Source organism: Cydia splendana, chromosome 8 (genome assembly GCF_910591565.1).
Source record: "Cydia splendana chromosome 8, ilCydSple1.2, whole genome shotgun sequence".
Taxonomy (NCBI): Eukaryota; Metazoa; Arthropoda; class Insecta; order Lepidoptera; family Tortricidae; genus Cydia; species Cydia splendana.
The window spans coordinates 10,707,838-10,727,130 of record NC_085967.1 but is presented as its reverse complement, the minus strand read 5'-3'; the positions used below and the strand labels follow the sequence as shown (position 1 = coordinate 10,727,130).

Below are 19,293 nucleotides of genomic sequence, written 5' to 3'. Positions count from 1 at the left end.
CTCTGTGAGCAGTAGACTTCGCGCGTGAATCGACAAAAATAACTATTTTATCATCGAGGTTCGATGTTCACAAATATTTACGAGAATTTGTTGAGAATTGCGACCTGTAGAGGAGAAGATCTGGACATACGAACATTTTTGCCCAAGCTGAAAGGGAGACCTTCGCTAACGCTCGGTCAATTATGTAGCAGGTTTGGTTGTCGTGGACATTACTTTGAAACTTTTGAAAGGTCATTTTCGACTCCGATTCAGTACAATAAGTATAACTCTTTATTTGCACACCTACAAAAAATCATATAAGTTAATTAGATACATCTAGACACGCGGCAGCGTGTCAAGCCAAGTTCAAGCAAAGGAACTGGCTAGCCAGCGCCGAGTGTATCTTTACACGAACCACTTGGTGCCACTTTTGACCCTTCTATAACTCAAAACATATTTAACGTAAACACATAAAACTACGTGTGTTTAATTATATCCATAAGGACATCTAGAAGCCTAAATTTCATGAAGCTAGCTCAAACGGTTATAAAGATATGAAGGTCAAAAAGTCGTAAATTTTGGGACTGACTGACTGACTTATAGTACCTAAACCTAACCTACTTCCAGATGACCTAGAAGGATGAAATTTGGAATCCAGCTCGGTTATTGTGTGTAAGCGTAGGAAAAAATCTAAAAATAAAAAAAAGTTAAAAAATAGGGGGGGTCCCCATACAAAAAAACCATTTTTTATTGTGACTGACATATAAGTACCTAAACCTAACCTACTTCCAGATGACCTAGAAGGATGAAATTTGGAATCCAGCTCGGTTATTGTGTCTAAGCGTAGGAAAAAATCTAAAAATAAAAAAAAGTTAAAAAATAGGGGGGGTCCCCATACAAAAAAAACATTTTTTATTGTGACTGACATATAAGTACCTAAACCTAACCTACTTCCAGATGACCTAGAAGGATGAAATTTGGAATCCAGGTCGGTTATTGTGTGTAAGCGAAGGAAAAAATCTAAAAATAAAAAAAAGTTAATAAATAGGGGGGGGTCCCCATACAAATTTTTTATTTATTGTGACTGACATATAGTACCTAAACCTAACCTACTTCCAGATGACCTAGAAGGATGAAATTTGGAATCCAGCTCGGTAATTGTGTGTAAGCGTAGGAAAAAATCTAAAAATAAAAAAAAGGTAAAAAATAGGGGGGGTCCCCATACAAAAAAATATTTTTTAATTGTAGCGTTGGAACCGTTACAAGCAGATATTTGAAACTATCCCAATATATGTATTATTATATTTGCTATTGCTATATAAAAGAAATATAAAAATAAAGTTACGTCAAAAAATAAGTGGTGTCCCCATACAAAAAACTTGTAATACGCGCTAAACGACCGGCCAACGGTGTGTCGTTGGCGGCGCGCGGCACCACATAATTAATACAAAGAACAGAAGTGAAAAAACATGCGGCGGAAACACAAGAAAAAACATTAAATCTCAATACCTGCCTTGTTTTCTTTACAAAAAGTATTGATATCCCATCAAAAACATAAATGTAAAAAAGGAGAGCCAAGTTCAATACAAAAATTATGCTTGGCTGTGGGGTTCGCCGCAAAAAGAATGGAGATCTAAATGAGTGCCAAGTTCTATGCAAAATCCAAATATCTATTTATAAGAACAAAATAACATTATAAACAAGTATTAAACTCTATTTCTTTGCTTTATTGGATACCTATAACAATTGCTGTTATTTAAAAAAAATGTGAGATCTTAAAGTAGGTTAGATTTGGCTTGGCTAGTTTTTATCAGAATTACAATATATATATATATATGTTGAATAACTTTATAAAATAACTGATGTAATGAAAACTGGCCAAGTCAAATCTAACCTGCTTTAAGATCTCACATTTTTTTTAAATAACAGCAATTGTTATAGGTATCCAATAAAGCAAAGAAATAGAGTTTAATACTTGTTTATAATGTTATTTTGTTCTTATAAATAGATATTTGGATTTTGCATAGAACTTGGCACTCATTTAGATCTCCATTCTTTTTGCGGCGAACCCCACAGCCAAGCATAATTTTTGTATTGAACTTGGCTCTCCTTTTTTACATTTATGTTTTTGATGGGATTTATACTTACATAATTATTGAAATGTTACAAAACTTAGTTTAGTACGGTTCAGAACACAAAATCGATGATTTTTCCGAAATTTTCGCTGAACATACAATACAACGGATCAAATCGATAGGTACGTATACAGGTAGCTCCTAGTCCTCCTACCATTGACCTCCATTTCATCTGTACAGTGACCCCGTCTATATTCAAAATTTCTATACAAGTTGCAATAAAGTTACCAGCGTCGAGATAACTTTAATAAATATGTATTGATAACCTCATGAACCATCTCTCTATTAGTATCTTTTAGTGTCGCAGCTGTTTCGTACTAGCAGTATGTTTAAACTCGTTGACTGACAAGGAAAAGAAATACAACTATTTCTAATTTTACTTAGATACGGTCAGAAGTATATTCGATGTCTAACGTAAGTACCTACCTGCCTACTTTAATAATTCTACACCACACCACACCCGTTCTGAAAGGTTTTCTTTATTAAACAGTAGACATTATTTCTTTTTATCCTTTTATGCACAATGGTACAGTATTTTGATGCATTTGAGTAGTTCTTCAAGTCAGCTGATCACTGCGCTCGTGGTACAATTTTGGAATCATTCGCTTGCTAAGGTCTCAATGTAAGCACGACACTAGGAGGCGGTAATTGACATATTTGCTCTCTTGGATACCATTTTTAACAATTTTTGCTTTATGTTTTATTGACTTGACTCTTTGAAAAATGAAAATGAAAATTCTTTATTTGCATAAAATATGGTATAACAAGGTGTTATTGGAAAAATATTCCCGTACAGAAACATATTTTGCTGGTTAAGCATGCAAATATTATCTTAAAGCTATTAGTCTTCATCTATTTGGTAGGTACATTGTTAACTTAAAACTAATATTTCTACTTAATACTAGGTACCTATTACATATCGAACAACTCACTTACAGAGTAAAACACCTGTTTTTTGAGCCAACGATATAGTTGTGCTTTAAATGGGTTTAGAGGCAGGGGTTTGATGTTTTCCGGAAGGGCATTAAATATTTTCATACATAAATAATAACTATTTTTCATAAAAAGGGAACTATTAGGAATAAAATCTAATACAAGTTTATTGGGATATCTCGTGTTTCTATTAAGTATACATCTTTGGCCTTTTTGAATAGATCTGGATATTTTTTTACAAAAACTGCTGCCTCGAAAATGTACATGCAAGGTAGTGTCAAAATTTCATGTTTTTCGAATAACGGTTTACATGAATCCCGTTGAGCTATCCCACACATTGCCCTTATACATTTTTTTTGTGCTATAAATGCCCTGTTTATGTCACTGCAGTTACCCCATAAAAGAAGGCCATACCTTAAATTTGACGCAATACATCCGTGATACGCCATCAGGATTGTACTCCAAGCTGAAATGCTACGCAATCTTCTCAAAACATATGCGAATTTGATAAGTTTTTCACACACTGTATCCACTTGGTTTTTCCAATTACAGTTTTTATCAACAGTAATACCTAAAAATTTTGCTGTATCTACTTCATTAATTTGTGATTCATTATAAGTGACGTTGAACTTTTTACCTTTATTTTGTGCGTTACGAAATTGGATGTATTAAGTTTTATTAAGGTTAACCGATAAATTATTGAATTTAAGCCATTCTATTACTGTTTTAATTGTATTATTAATATCAGTATTGTACTGTTCTTCATCTTTACATGTAATTAAAATTGATATATCATCAGCAAAAAGTGTACATTGGTGTTTAGTGATATCTGGCAGGTCATTAATATAAATTAAGAAAAGTAGTGGTCCTAGTACACTACCTTGTGGGACTCCTAGGCTGTTTTCCATGTATGAGGATCTATAACGGATTATAGTTGAGTCTTTAGAGCTTCCTTTGTTTACTGTAGGCTCGCGCCTTATCAGATACTTAGTAAAATTAAATTCATATAAGGCAGGCAGACGATAGGTAATTTTCCTAAACCCGCGCACGTACCTAATTATTTAAAATTGATCTTTTTGCAAAATAGTTATACCCTTCTAATCAAACGGTAACTATTATAGTTAATCTTGTGAAACTTACTTCAGCTACTATACGTTTACTGACAACGGGCTTTCTCTTTAAAACCTAAAGACTCTGAAGAATAACTGATGTCTCAAATTATGCAAGCCGGTAGGAGTATAGATCTATGGACGTCCCGTCAGTGATCGCTACGCCCCAGACGCGTAGGCAGGTAATAGATACCCAGTAGGTATAATAAAAACCATCTTACCTAGATATCTTCTAACATTTATATATACTGAAACAGAAGGACAGATACCAGCTATGGGGCGGTTGCTTCTCCGAGGAGCCCTCAGCAGTACTACGGCGGCTGAACGACTCGTTGGCAGTCGACTCCCGTTTGTACAGAGAAGACATCGCCGGCAGCCGGGCCTGGGCGCGCGAGTTGCACCGCAGCGGACACCTGTCTGAACAAGACAACAGCGCCATCCAAAGTGGACTTGATAAAGTACGTTGAGTTTTCTCTTGACATTTTCAAGAACATGCGAGACGGTGGTTTGCCGTACTGAAACTGACGGATAGATACCAGCTACGGGGAGGTTGGTTCTAAGAGGAGCCTGAATAGTTACCTATATTAATCCTTATACCTGTCTAGTATCAAGTTTCGTACCATAACGCGTACTTTCCCAATTTCCAGGTAGAAAAAGACATTGAAAAGGAGCTGTCCCAAACCGGTCGCCTCAATGACCCCGAAGAGGACATCCACTCAGTGGTGGAGCGGAGACTGCACGCGCACGCAGGCGACGCGGCGCTACGCTTGCACACCGCGCGTAGCCGCAACGACCAGTCAGCCACGGATACTAGGCTGTGGATGCTGACTTCGCTGCCGACTCTGGGTGCTGCTCTCAAGCAACTTATTGAGGTATTTTCAAATACCTACTGATTAAATACAATTTATACCAGACATGTCAGATGCAACAACTGTGTCTTGATTAATGGTTTGTTTACAGGTTCTAATTAAGCGAGCAACGGACGAATTAAACATTATCGCTCCAGGTTATACACATCTCCAACGTGCTCAACCAATTCGTTGGAGCCAATTTCTATTAAGGTATTGGTACGTTTTATACGTTGCAATTTGTATTTTCATTTGCTTTTAGTCCAGTCCAATCGGCCTGTTTATTTCACACTTAAAGGTGTGTAGTATACCCATTTGTCCCCGCTCCATGTGACCGCCGCCATACAGAAGGTGGGGACAAATGGGAATGATTTATGTGAAAAACCTATTCCCATCTGTGCCCGACGGGGACAAATGGGAATACATCCACTTAAATACATCTCAGGCGCTAAATACTTTACAATAAGTATATTGTTTTCTTCAATTATTAAACAGCTATGCATGGGGTCTCCGTGACGACGTAATGAGGCTGGAAGAGCAGATGGGCCGTCTCTCAAGGTGTCCGCTGGGCAGCGGCGCCATAGCGGGATGTGCGCTACCAATCGACCGCACCAGGCTCGCTTGGTCCCTTGGATTCCAAGATATCACACCCAACTCCATGTTCGCCGTCTCTTCGCGAGATCATATTGGTAACTCTATGCCACTTTTTTGGTTATTTAATTTATCAGTTTCTATTTGCGAGTTCCTATAATTGGCTCTGTAATGCTATCTAAAAAGTCTAATGTATCGTTCATAGCTGTTGGAATTCCTTGTATAAATAAATAGTTACATTCACAATTAAGGACCTACATGCTGTACACGTACAGATGGGGGACCTAACAAGCTGCAGACCAAGAGCATGAGCATGGTCTTAGATTTTTTTAAACCAAACTTACTGTTGTTTCTCTATATTTCAGTGGAGTTCCTAAACTGGGCGGCCCTATGTGGTATACACCTCAGCAGGCTATCGGAAGATTTAATAATTTATAGCTCGCAAGAGTTTGGAATAGTCCGTCTTTCCGATCAGTTTTCCACTGGCTCCAGTCTAATGCCTCAAAAGCGGAACCCCGATGGCTTGGAGCTGGTCCGAGGTGCCGCCGGTCTACTGCTTGGAGACAGTTTCTCGTTCACCTGTGTACTTAAAGGGCTACCGAGCACTTACAATAAGGACTTGCAGTCTGATAAAGAGATATTGTTCAGATCTTATGATAGATTGCTCGATTGCCTCAAAGTCACCGCGGGGACTATTTGCACAATGGAGGTTTGTATTTCTAAATAATCATTATCATTTTAATTCTCTGAAGTTATCATTTCTATTTATCATAGTTTAAAACATAGTGTGCATAACTCTTTATTTTCGAGGTCTATTATAAAATAACCTAGGCTCTAAAGACACAAATACAAACAATGGTCCTTCGAACCGGATTATACTTTGTTTTAGTATTTTTTTAAGTGATTTAATTTTAATAAAAAGCGATTGTGTTCAATTTTTAGATCGTAACATATTGCAGGTGAACAGTAGCAGGGCAATTAGGTGTCTCGAGCCGGGGATGCTGGCGACGGACTTAGCACACGCACTGGTGCGACGTGGCGTGCCTTTCCGCCGCGCGCATCACTTGATCGGCGTTGCTTTACGTCGCGCCTCGGAGCTTGGCGTCGACTTGCAAGGACTGCCGCATAACGAATATGTTGCAATAAGGTAGACATAAATTATCACTTGCATAAAAGGAACGATCAAATTGTTTAGTTGTTATAAGTGTTATAACTAATAAATTTTTCCTGGTCACGTGACTAAAATATAACCAATTAATGATATTGGCGAGTACATGCAAATAGTGCAAAGCACGTTGTCCGTGACCCAAGATACCCTACTCCCCCCGGGCTTTACATAAATACTTCATGCTGCAAAAATTACTTGATTTTTTAAAGTACAACTGCCTTTTTTATTACTAAATAATATTGTATCTTAATTTTCAGTCCGGAATTCGGTACCGATAAGGAGCTGGCCTCCTTGTTCTCGTGGGAATCAAGTGTCGAGCAGTACTCAAGCGCGGGCGGGACAGGCCAGCAGGCCGTGGAGCACCAACTTGGAGCGCTGAAGGACTGGCTGCGAGGGCAGCCGCCCTGCTCCCCCGTCCCTAGGCCGGATGAAACGCCGTACCCTTGTTGCCTAAAATAAACACATTTACGAAGTGACTCACATGTAAACATTAAAAAAACTACTTAATAAATCAAGCAAAACAAGTGTCGGAATCTATTTTATAAATTTTATTTAGGTACCTTCATCGACTTTCGGGAGCTACACACTACAGATAGACCCATATTAGGCGCTATTGTATGTAATGTAGGTACTTATTTAATCTTAACTGAACCTTACTTCGCGCGAGTCTGTAGAGTCCAACAAGGTAAAAGTTTTGTTATGTAAAATTTATGGATTATTTTCCCAAATTTCGGAATATAATAGTACATTATTGTCGAGGCTCGGAAGTAGCTACTTGCAGGCTGAGGATTCGTATTAAACGGACGACCTTGGGAGTCCGTTTAATTGAATCCGAAGCCAGCAAGTAGCCTTCCAGCCGAGTCATATATAGTGCTTTTCTCAAAAATGGTGCGAGAAATATAAATATCATAGAAATATTTTACAAAAGCAACGTTCTTACGTACCTTCACGTGAAAAAATTAGGCTTTGCCGCCTTTTTATTTTTTTTATAAAAAAATAGAAGTGTTTTTTAGTGCCGAAAATACGTCAACCTATTTGAGACAGCTAAATAGTCGCGGTACTAATCATCTGTTTGGCTGTTTAATGGGCCTGTGCCTTCATTTGATATGGCCATTTCATGTTTTAAAAAGTTTGGAACTCAACAAATAATGGAATTTGTATGCAACATTGCAGTCCCAAAATCGAGACTGCAATGTTTTTAACTTTTTAATTTTTGACTGACCATAAACTACGCGCTTCGCGACTACTTTTTTAGACGGCAAAGTCGACTTTGCCGTCCATTTTTGAGAAAAACACTTTGTAATGTCGAAAATGATATACTCGTACTAGAAATAACAACTTTTATTAAATTATAGACTGTCTGTATGTCACAAGCAATATGGAAATAGTTCGCTACTGGAGTCCGACCTACTGTGATCCAGACGAACGTAGGTACTTAATTATACGTTTGACGTTGACATGTGTAACAATATTTTCATCTTTGCTCAAAATTTTAATTAGATAAATTATACTAAATTATTACGTATTTCATCAAAAATAGCAGAAAAGCATGCCGCTACTTACAAGTACTAAACAGCAATGCGCGGGTTGTCGGGAGGACCTACCGGATGACCTATTAAGTACCATTAAGTGCAAAACGACAAGATGCCACAAACTGTACCACATTACGTGTATTAGCGCCAATGACCTTTTATTTATGTAGACGTGTGACGTTCATAGTTGACAAAACTAAAATTTGATCCAACGATTTTGACAACTTGACAGGTTGGCGTCACCCATACGGCTAACTAAATATAGGTTCCGGAACCTATATTTAATGGCTCACGATCGTGCGCCTGGTACCATATCTACCTCAATTTACTTACATCTATGATTAGCGCAGTAAATTTAACCCATGTGCAATTAAATTCCTGGGTATGCCCAGTCTGCAAAGCCTCAACCAAAAAAGGGGGTGACAACTCCCAAACACCAGTTCGAGGAAACATACCACCAGACGTGAGTCGGTCGCAGCTGCAATCTGACAACGTTACGGTACGTAATAAAAAAACCCAGTCCGTCCCCGGACCACACACATTGAACTCTAAACCTTCAGATACAGAAAAGTCACAGGCGCAGCTGGATACTTCTTCACCAACTAAAAAAGCTCCACTTACTCCTCCGGGACCTCCAGACAATAACACGGAAATCTCAGAATTAACTGCGGAAATCAGAGGCCTACGTTGTGAGGTGACTACGATTCAGTCCCAGATTAAAGAGGTACTAGACAAGCTTACATTTCATACCGAACGCCTGGAAAGTATCTCCATCAGAATATCAAACAACGAGTCAAAAATCAAATCTCTTGAAGACCAACAATCACAGACTGCTGTACTCCAAGAGACAGTGTCTAGGCTTCAAGACCAGTTGAACAAACAGGAACAAGTTGCTTTGAGAAATGAAGTCGAGATAGTTGGGTGCCCTGAAAGCTCTAATGATAATCCCATCCATATTGTATTAACTACTGCAGCGAAAATTGGTGTGTCTCTCACTCAATGTGACGTAGATGCTGCTTGGAGGGCGGGTCCCCGCCTACACTCGACCAGAACGTCGGGCATGGAAGGAGTTAACCACCGCATCCACCCTCGACCAATAGCCGTCCGCTTTATCCGTCGTGCGACGCGTGACGAGTTCCTTAAAGCTGCGAAGACTAGGCGCAACGTAACAACGGATGATCTCGTTTCGAATGACAAGAATCCCCGAAAGATTTTTGTAAACGAGCGGTTAACCAGAGATAATCGACAGCTTTTTCGCGCCGCGAGACAACGGGCCACGGTTGCTAAATTTAAACACTGCTGGACATCTTCAGGGTCGGTGTACGTCAGGAAGCACGACGGTGCGGCTGCTATTCACATCCGCAATCCTCTGGACTTGGATCGTATTGCTACTCCTGGTATCGGAAATGCTGTGCTGGCGACGACGGCTGCTGACAATTCAGATCATTCAGAAGAGAAGCCTGTGTGATGACATCGAATTCTCAAACTTTAGAGCTTTCTTAGGAAAAAGTAGCCCTATTTGTTCGCTTATTCTACCATACTCATTTATTTTATGTTTAATATGCACATTATTTACACTAAAAAAATATATACAATTATATCAACATCCACTTACCTACACTCACACACCAATTATTATATACACACTTAATATCATAGGCTACGATTATAAATATCAAGTGCATCCGCCGCCGCAATACTACAACAACCTCGCACTTAACCGCCGCTTTATTAAGCCATGGCCGGACTAGACATAGGAAATGAACTTGACAATTCATTCCCTGTAAACTGCCATGTTGTAGAATCTGCGGAGCACTGTTTGAATATCATAAAACCTAATTTTTCTATCAAAGTTCTTACGCTTAACATCAGAAGCCTTCAACACAATTTTGATCAGTTTCTTGTAACATTCAACCGACTAAAGATAGTTTTTGACGTTGTTGTCCTAACAGAATGCTGGCTGAAGGAGGGCTCGGTTATAGGACAGCTCGATGGTTACTCCTCCTACCGCACTGTAAGATCTCACAATCAAGCTAGCGGAGTAGTCGCTTATGTAAGGAAAAATTTAAATGCCACAGTCACCGAACCAGTTATACAGAATGCAGACAGTCTTTTTATACATGTTCCGGAACGCTTTTCTTTGCTGGGCTTATACCGTTCCCCCTCTTTTGTAAATCCTATCCCATTCATTAACTCATTAGATTCTTTCATAAATAATTACTCTCTAAATCAAAACTGCTTTATAGTTACGGGTGATATTAACATTAACATCAACTCTCCCTGTTCTGACACCCATGCATCCGAGTATTTATGTGTTTTGGCTAGTCTGGGGTTTATGCCTGCAATTGATAAACCTACGAGGAACAATAGCTGTTTGGATCACTTCTTTGTAAGGTCAGTGAGGAATTTTGCGTCAGTGGTCTGTGTCTCTGACATTACAGACCATGACCTAGTTATGATCGGTATCTCAATCCCCAATAAGGTTAATATTACAAAGCCATCCAAAACTGTGATCAGCCAGGATTTTGAAGCCATCGGAGCGGCGCTTAAAGAAGAAAACTGGCACACAGTCACTAGTAAAACATCAGCTAATGAAGCCGCAGAAGCCTTTTACTCCATATTGTCTAACCTAATTTCAAAACATTCTTCATGCAGATCAGTTAGTAATTCAAAATTTATTATAAAACCCTGGATGACTCCAGGCTTGATTAAATGCTCTAGAGTTAAGGACAAACTACATATCAATCACAGGAAACACCCCCATAATGAAATAGCCAAAATAACTTATACTAGATATAGAAATTTTTATATAAGCATTTTACGAAAAACCAAGGATGATTATGACCGGAAACAACTTTTGGATAATAAAAAACACCCGAGGAAACTTTGGAGAATTATTAGAGACATATCTCACCTAAATCGGGATAGGCATACACCCCATGAACTAGCCACCATCAAGCCTAATTTTTCTGACTCCCTAAATTACACCAATGAATTCTTCTCCTCAGTGGGCAAAAACCTAGCAAATGTTATACTCTCTGAAAAAAACAAGAGTGAGGCCACACTTGCGACTGAAATAGCCTTAACAAACTCCCCTCTTCGATCAATGTTCTTAAATCCTACCGACGATACTGAAGTAGAAAAATTAATCATGTCCTTAAACCCTGATTGCGCGTCCGGCATTGATAAACTAAACACTCGTATTTTAAAAATCCTAAAAAACTATATCGTCAAACCACTTGTACATATTTTTAACCTCAGCATTTCATCGGGTTCTTTTCCGGAGTGCTGGAAAGTAGCTGCAGTAGTTCCCGTTCATAAAGGAGGTGACAAGAGCCTCCCCGGGAATTATCGCCCTATTTCTCTTCTCAGCAGTCTGTCTAAAATACTGGAAAAGATTATTAATAATCAACTAATCAACTTCCTTGAATCAGAACACCTACTCTCTCAAAGACAATATGGCTTTCGGAAAAAGAGATCTTCTGAACAAGCCGCCACCTTACTGGTTAACCTTGTCTCGTCCTATCTTGACAGAGGAGAATCCTGCGTGGGAATCTTCCTAGATCTGGCCAAGGCGTTTGACACTGTCTCAATCCCGATTTTGCTAAGGAAGCTTGAACTGTTAGGCATTCGCGGTATCGCATGGAACTGGTTCCAAAGCTACCTTACAAACCGGAAGCAGTGTGTAAGACTCGGCACTTTAGTCAGTGATTCAGCCCCGATAACCTTCGGTGTGCCACAGGGAAGCGTCCTCGGTCCCACTCTATTTCTGATCTACCTCAATGACTTAATCTCTCTACCCGTCAGTCAGGCAGAAATTATCTGCTACGCAGACGACACTGCTCTGCTGTTTCACGATGTCTCCTGGGCTCGTTGCTTCGCGGTAGCAGAGACAGGTTTGACTGTGATTGCCAAGTGGCTCGCTGACAACCTGCTTTCACTTAATATTTCAAAAACAAAATACTTATGTTTTCATAAAACGGCCTCTTCTGCCCCCAGCTCGCGACCAGATCTCAAGCTTTCTTGTGGCAGTGCAGAGGATGACCCAGCTATTCACTCGAGTAGAGTTTTCGATGTGGTTAGTAATTGTACCACCGTAAAGTACCTGGGCATTACGCTTGATGAAAATCTTAATTTCAAAAAGCACATCGAATTGTTGTCTGCTAGAGTCCGAAAGGTTGTATTCATTATGAAGCTGCTACGAAATTCTGCTACGAGGGAGTTGCTTAAGCTTGTATACACTTCGATTTGTGAATCCATCCTATCATACTGCATTGGTGTGTGGGGTGGCTCCACTAGCTCTGCACTACTGCCTCTCGAAAGGACCCAAAGGTTTGTGCTCAAGGTCATGCTCGGGAAACCCGGGTTGTTTCCGACTGTTTCCCTTTATAAAGACGCGGATGTTCTTAGTGTCAGGCAATTATTAATCCTACGAGTTGCAACTCACGTGCATCAAAAAACTATAAACTCTGAAGAATATATTACCCTAATCCGTAATCGAGTCTTTAGAATTCCTACGCCCATCGTAAAAACCACATTCGCGAGGCGTTTTCCTAACTTCCTGCATCCGTATATTTACAATTCAGTAGTAAAGGCATGCAACATATCTGAAAAGTCTCCTCTTGAAGCAAAACTCATAATTAAGAACTGGTTGAAAGATCTTAACTATATTCGAACTGAGATGCTGTTGAAGGTCATCACCTAATCCCTCACATGATAACCATCGCTGTAGCCTTACGCCTTACACACACTCGCACACACACACGCAAACACACACACACATACACACGGACCATTTTTTCATTCCTTTTTTCTTTCTTTGAATTTCATAATTTCCTTAATTATTAGTTTATTAGATTAGTTTCTTCTTAACCTTTTGCTTACAAATTGAAAACTCGGCTGCCACGTCACAGGCATAGCCTAGTGTGGGGCCACAGGATATATATATATATTGTCAACAAGGTTATTTCAAATAAATATTATTATTATGTATGTCTTTCCCATCACGGAACAATGGTGTTCCGGACCTTTGGGAGGCGTGCGCGGAGCCGAAGCCAACACGTAGAGGCCCTTTTGACACTTTAATGAAATGTAAGGGGTACACCGAGCGGAGGCTGCCCTTGCCCGTGTCATGGGACGCACGCAGAGGCAGCACCCGCCAGGGTGTAAGGACTATTGAGAGTTGATGGAATCTAAAATGAACTAGGTTATTGGGTGAAAGCGATGGACTAAGAACTGAGCTATGGGGTAAAAAACCGGACGCCTGCCTAATAAAACGGTATGCAATTTTATTTCCGGCAGACGGTGACTCGCCCTCACAAGATGGGCCCCCACAAAAAGCGACATCTAGGATGGCTCAAGGGCAACACCGGTGTGAGCGGCTCAGGGGTGTCGAGAGGTGTGCGCCGCTTTCTACCCAGTGGCTGTTAACAGCCACTGTGCCAACTCGCGTCTTATGCATATTTCACTTCCACCCGTGGAGCTTATAGCTCTAACGACTCCACTCTGGCCGGCCGGCTAAGGCAAGCCAGAGGCAGAGAATCCTGTCCCACCCACCCTCCTTGCGGGTAACAGAACTCTCCAGGAGCACTCGGGTACGTGAGGTCGCTAATCCCCAACAGCTCGCCACAAGCTGCCCTGCGTTGACTGATTGCACTGGTAAAACCAGCGGGCGATGGGGTCGTCACATCCCTACGCCTACTCACATCCCTACGCCTACTTATTATTATTATTATTATATTATTATTATTATTGTTTAACTAAGGTAGATCTTAGGCTTCTTCCAGTTCTTCCTACTTCGTAGTAAATGTCTTATTTGCGAAGATATATTCTAAATAATATCTTGTGATAGTTTGCTCACGTCCCAGATAGAACTGAACAAACAACTTTTACAAAGCTACCTGAAATTAGTCCATTTATTGAACCCACACACCTACACACGCGTAATTTCACCATGCAATGAGACAAGTCACGTTATTATTAGTATACAGTATCCCCGCATCGACTGTATAATATAAGTACTCCAGAATATTTGCTGTTCTATATACCTATAGCTATAGGTATATCGATACGATTATTACGAAGTAGAATTGATTTTAGTTACGTAGGTACATGTGAAGTCTATATTTATGAGGTTTAAGTAACTATTAGTTATTAGGGTTATCACTGTAATTACTTAATAAACTTAATTAGGTAAATATCTGCAAGAGATTTATACTATAGTTAGTTAGCATTAGATAAAAGGTAAACAATCTTGACCTGTCTTTTTATTGTAAAACACATTTGAAAAATAAGTCACGGCAAATATGTAACAATTATGAATCACATTCGATTATTTACATTCTTTTGCTTTCATAAGTAATAGTTACTGATTTTTAAAAAACGTTTTTCAGTTAAAAGACACGTCAAGATCGCGTAGTCTTATTCTAATGCAAAAAAAAACTAACTATATAGGTAGGTAAGTATCGTATTATATACCTGCATAAGATAAGATTTAGACATCTTCGTTACATAACAGATAAAAATAAGACGAAGAACTAAATAACAATCTAAAAAGTATCAGTCATAAATATATTTTTATGTTATGATGCAAAATAAAATAGACTAGAACGTACTTACGGCGGTAAAGGCGATTGCTCACTGTTCTGCTATGATAATTTATTTATTTTAATAATTTGATTCAGGCAACAAGGCCTTAGGAATTTAATACCTACCTAAGGGCATCCAACATCTTCATTACTTCAGCTTTTTGCTCAGCTCAGCTGGTTTGTAACTACCACGCAATTACATTAAATGAATTAATCACAACTGAAAAATCTTGCAATAAGACTATAACTAGAGTAACGACATTTCACAGTGTCGACCTTCCGATGCTTCGTCTAAAATCCTTTGAGCTGTTGGTGCGATAAATAGACAGACATATGTACCTACTTACATAAAAAAATCGTATCTGGTACATATATACAAACATACAGATGTAAATCCGACAAGCACGATTTGCAGGACCATACGAAATTTATTCGCTACGGGCTACGGCGTAGCACTTCGTAGCAAAACTGTGTTTTCGTTTTCGTTTCCCAAAATACACTGAATGAGTCTAATTGCGATATATAATGTAGTGGGATAAAGGGTTTATGGCACATAATAGTACCTAACTTATTCATATAATTACTCTTTGAGTCTTTATTTTAATCGACTTTATCGTAAAACTTCCTTTCCTTACATATTAAAAGATATACGAGATGACACTTACACGCACGCTTAAGATTATGCAATAAGTACCTACATTATGTTTTGTAAAAGCAATGTACGATTTATTCATCTTAATCTTAAAGTTTAAATCAATACTAATAATATCTGATAAAAATACAAGCCTGTCAAGTAAAACTAAGTCTAAACTGACTGCCTATAGTGCCTATGCCTAAATTTTTAACTTATGCATCAAATTATTAATAAAAAAGTATGCCATCAGTTGCTTATCTTCGTTCCATGGCTAGTGGATGCGAACCCTTACGCCCGTTGCGTCCCGGGACAGGACCGGAGGGCGAGCTGTCGCACGCATAGCTCCGTGGGCCGTCTTCCGCTCGAGCGCCCCTCCCTGCCGATACCACCCATAACATAACTCTGCAACAACCGCATTTAACCGTCGGCACTTACCGCAGTAACATCGCACTTGTTCAAAAAGTCTTAACACGATTTTTGGCAGTTACTTTTGGGATTGAAAGTTTTCTAGGGTAAGTTAATTTTAGAAAAATAATAGTTAAATTGATCCATAAAAACCGGTCAAGTGCAATTCGGACTCGGGTACGAAGGGTTCCGTATACCACTACCATACCATTACGCAAATAAAATCACGTTTGTTGTATGGGAGCCCAACTTAAATATTTATTTTATTCTGTTTTTAACACGCTTTTATTAGGTCGACCTGTATGCAACTAACGATGTAATGGAATCTAAGGTAACTAATTTAACCATATTCCAAGGATCGTAGCGTCATGAAAATTGACTGGAGAAAATCTGATGATGGAGCCGGAAGGTATGAACTGGAACTTCATGATGGAACATCGTATCATAGCTGTGTTTGGATTTGTTAGAAAAGTCTTGTAATGAATTTTGACCACTCAATTTTTTGGTTTCAAGGTCTGATGATGAAGCCGGAAGATAGGCACTGGCATTCCATGATGGAATATCGTATCATAATCGTATTTGCACTTGTGAGAAAGGTCACGTAAATGGTTTTTACGTGCATTTATAAAAGCGTGTTTTTCTAGTGTTTTTTAAACTATTAATTTATTAGTAGGTATTTGTTGTTATAGCGGCAACAGAAATACATCATCTGTGAAAATCTTAACTGCCTAGCTATCACGGTTCATGAGATACAGCCTGGTGACTGACAAGCAGACGGACAGCGGAGTCTTAGTAATAAGGTCCCGTTTTTGCCTTTTGGGTACGGAACCCTAAAAAACATAGTCTCGCAAACCTAGGAAAAGGCCCGAAGTTCAAAATTTGTTTGGGACATCGAACTTTTAAAAATTGCCGCCCTTTTCTACTCACAAAGGCCAATTTTTGGCAGGTATGTCCCTACTATTGCAAAGAAATAAGTTTGAAGGACCTGTAATTATTGCAATGAGTTACATTAGATTGAGAGTTCAAGTCTGCCCTCTGTTCTACACTTTATTGTTTACCCTATTTCTCTTATCTTATACAAAAATACAAGTTTATTGTAATTTCGTGCTAAAATCTATTATAGTAGTATACCCTAATATAATGGACACGGAACCAGTAATGGGACAAAAAAACACAATTCCTCTAAAATAAGTATATAAAAGTAGTTTATAAACACTGGATATATTTTTATCATAAATAAGAGTCCTAGAGCTTGTTTGAATTTTTATTAAATTCGGTTATTTTTTAAGAAATGTGCGTCAACCCAAAAGTTGTCGTGCCACTGAAAAAAAATATCACTAAAAATTCTTAACAACTTCGCTAAGAGAGGTGAGTTAATTTATTAAATTTTAATTAATTAATACTTGATCAAAACTAGAATGTGTTTTGTTAATTGCATTTACCATGAGATAAGGTATACAACACACTATGTTGTGACTCCACAGATGTAAAAAAATAGTGGTATTTGGCCCAATCCCATTATAGGAGCCGTAAAACTGCATACCTCCTATGATGGGACAATTGACATAATGATGCTTGCCATGCCATAATTTCATGTTTTAAACAATACAGAAGTAAAATGTAGTTACGAAATATGTCAACGGAGGTATTCTCGGACTTATTAGGATAAATTAATATCGTTTTTCCAAACTTTTATTTAACTTGCCTTGTTAGTTAGTGTGGGTCAAATCTTGGTAGCTGAATTTGACCCACTATTCGATTTCCGATTCAGTTGAAATTTTGTGTAAGTACGTAATTAAGTATGCAAATCGGATGATAATGCAATATTATGATAACATGGACTTGATCTGATGATGGAGACAGGAGGTGGCCATGGGAACTTTATCGCAATAAACCCTAAGTAATTGTGTTTGGGTATATTAGAATTGTCTCGATAAATCTAATACAATAATAATTGGCTGTGGAAAGGAAAATACATTCAGCGATAAAAGCTTATACCAAAAATTGATTTTTTTGCCATAACTTATTCCCCATTTCAATATTTTATACTGATAGAGCAATGTCCATTATAGGGGGCCCATTACTGGATCCACGTCCATTACCGGGGGCCCATTACTGGAGCTTTGGTGTCCATGACTGGAGAAAAAAAGCATAGTTTTAATTTGTTAATTATGTGGAAATTCATTGCAGTATCTTTGATACAACACGCCTAAAACATGAAAGGCGGATAGGACTTTCATCTTTTAACACGCTAAGCGGAAGACCATTTACATGTACAAGGGAAATATCATAAATACTCCAAATTTCCTCTTAAATGTCCCATGACTGGTGCTGTTACTATACTTGTTTTACTTACGGGGGCTTAACCTAGCCAAGATGACAAAGTTAAAAAAATCAGATTCCCTTCGGGAGCGTAGGTTCGTATCCTACCGACTGCGCCAAATGTTACGAGTATGTACCTATGTAATGGGCGGTATAAAGAAACACGATGTGACTTCGATGGCGGTTTATTCTAAACTAAAAACATGGTCAAGCGCGAACGGCATACCCACATATTTATATCTATAACTTATTAGTTACATATGTCTACCTACATGTAGTATTGTGATATACTATGATGCTACGGAAATGCACGTGACTGATGTTTCCATACATTAATTAAGTTTCGATTGGCCCCCTGCTGTTACAGTCTGTGCGGAAAGAGAAGAGTCGTGGAATGTAAGGCAGCCCATACATTCTACGACTTTTCTCTTTCCGCACAGACTCTATAACAAAATTTTACTCTAATTTATAAAAATGCTGTTTAATCGAAGCCTCCGTTACATTTGAAGTGGATATAACCGGGTGGTAGCTTAATCCCAGCCTTTCAAAGATAAAAGTACCGCGCATCTAATTACCCGAGTTAGGATTAAGTAGATTGGCCATTAACGAAATGCCATCGAGATATGAAATCTGTTTCCACGTGTTATGCTCGATATTGATAAATTTTCAAATATCTACTTACGTAGATATGCAACGACAAAATAATGCAATAGTATTATCTGGTATTATGTACACTTACAGCTGCATTGCAATTATGTTAGTTTAGGTACTTAAATTAAAACATCTTAGGTAAATAAAAAACTGCTAATAAAATTGAATAAAGCAGTGTATAGTGTATTGGTACATTCAAGTTTTTCTTTTGGGAAATAAAGTTTAAATAAATAAATAAAAGGCTAACCTATACCTATTATCAAAGAGAATTTGATATCTAATAGAGGCGTATTGTCAAAGTAATTTTTGTAGCATCAGTAAATTTACTGCCATCTTTCGACAACTGATTAAAACTTTAAGAACGCCATTTGACTTTGATTCTTGTTCTTACACTGATAT

At 38.5% G+C, this 19,293-nt stretch overlaps 1 protein-coding gene across 1 annotated transcript; it reads left to right on the top strand.

The window, feature by feature from the left end:
- The first annotated feature begins 2,431 nt into the window (after positions 1 to 2,431).
- Positions 2,432 to 7,237, top strand: LOC134793239 (argininosuccinate lyase). Its single transcript, XM_063764809.1, has 8 exons — positions 2,432 to 2,528; positions 4,414 to 4,614; positions 4,804 to 5,028; positions 5,117 to 5,217; positions 5,500 to 5,693; positions 5,961 to 6,304; positions 6,555 to 6,742; positions 7,021 to 7,237. The coding sequence occupies exons 1-8, from the start codon at positions 2,520 to 2,522 to the stop codon at positions 7,220 to 7,222; spliced, it is 1,464 nt and encodes a 487-aa protein (XP_063620879.1). The 5' UTR covers positions 2,432 to 2,519; the 3' UTR covers positions 7,223 to 7,237.
- Positions 7,238 to 19,293: the final 12,056 nt, after the last annotated feature.

Excerpts from the sequence above, each read along its gene's own strand:
- LOC134793239 (XM_063764809.1), top strand. Across the intron at positions 4,615-4,803 it reads TCCAAAGTGGACTTGATAAA|GTAGAAAAAGACATTGAAAA; the intron begins GTACGTTGAGTT and ends CCCAATTTCCAG. Across the intron at positions 5,218-5,499 it reads TGGAGCCAATTTCTATTAAG|CTATGCATGGGGTCTCCGTG; the intron begins GTATTGGTACGT and ends ATTATTAAACAG.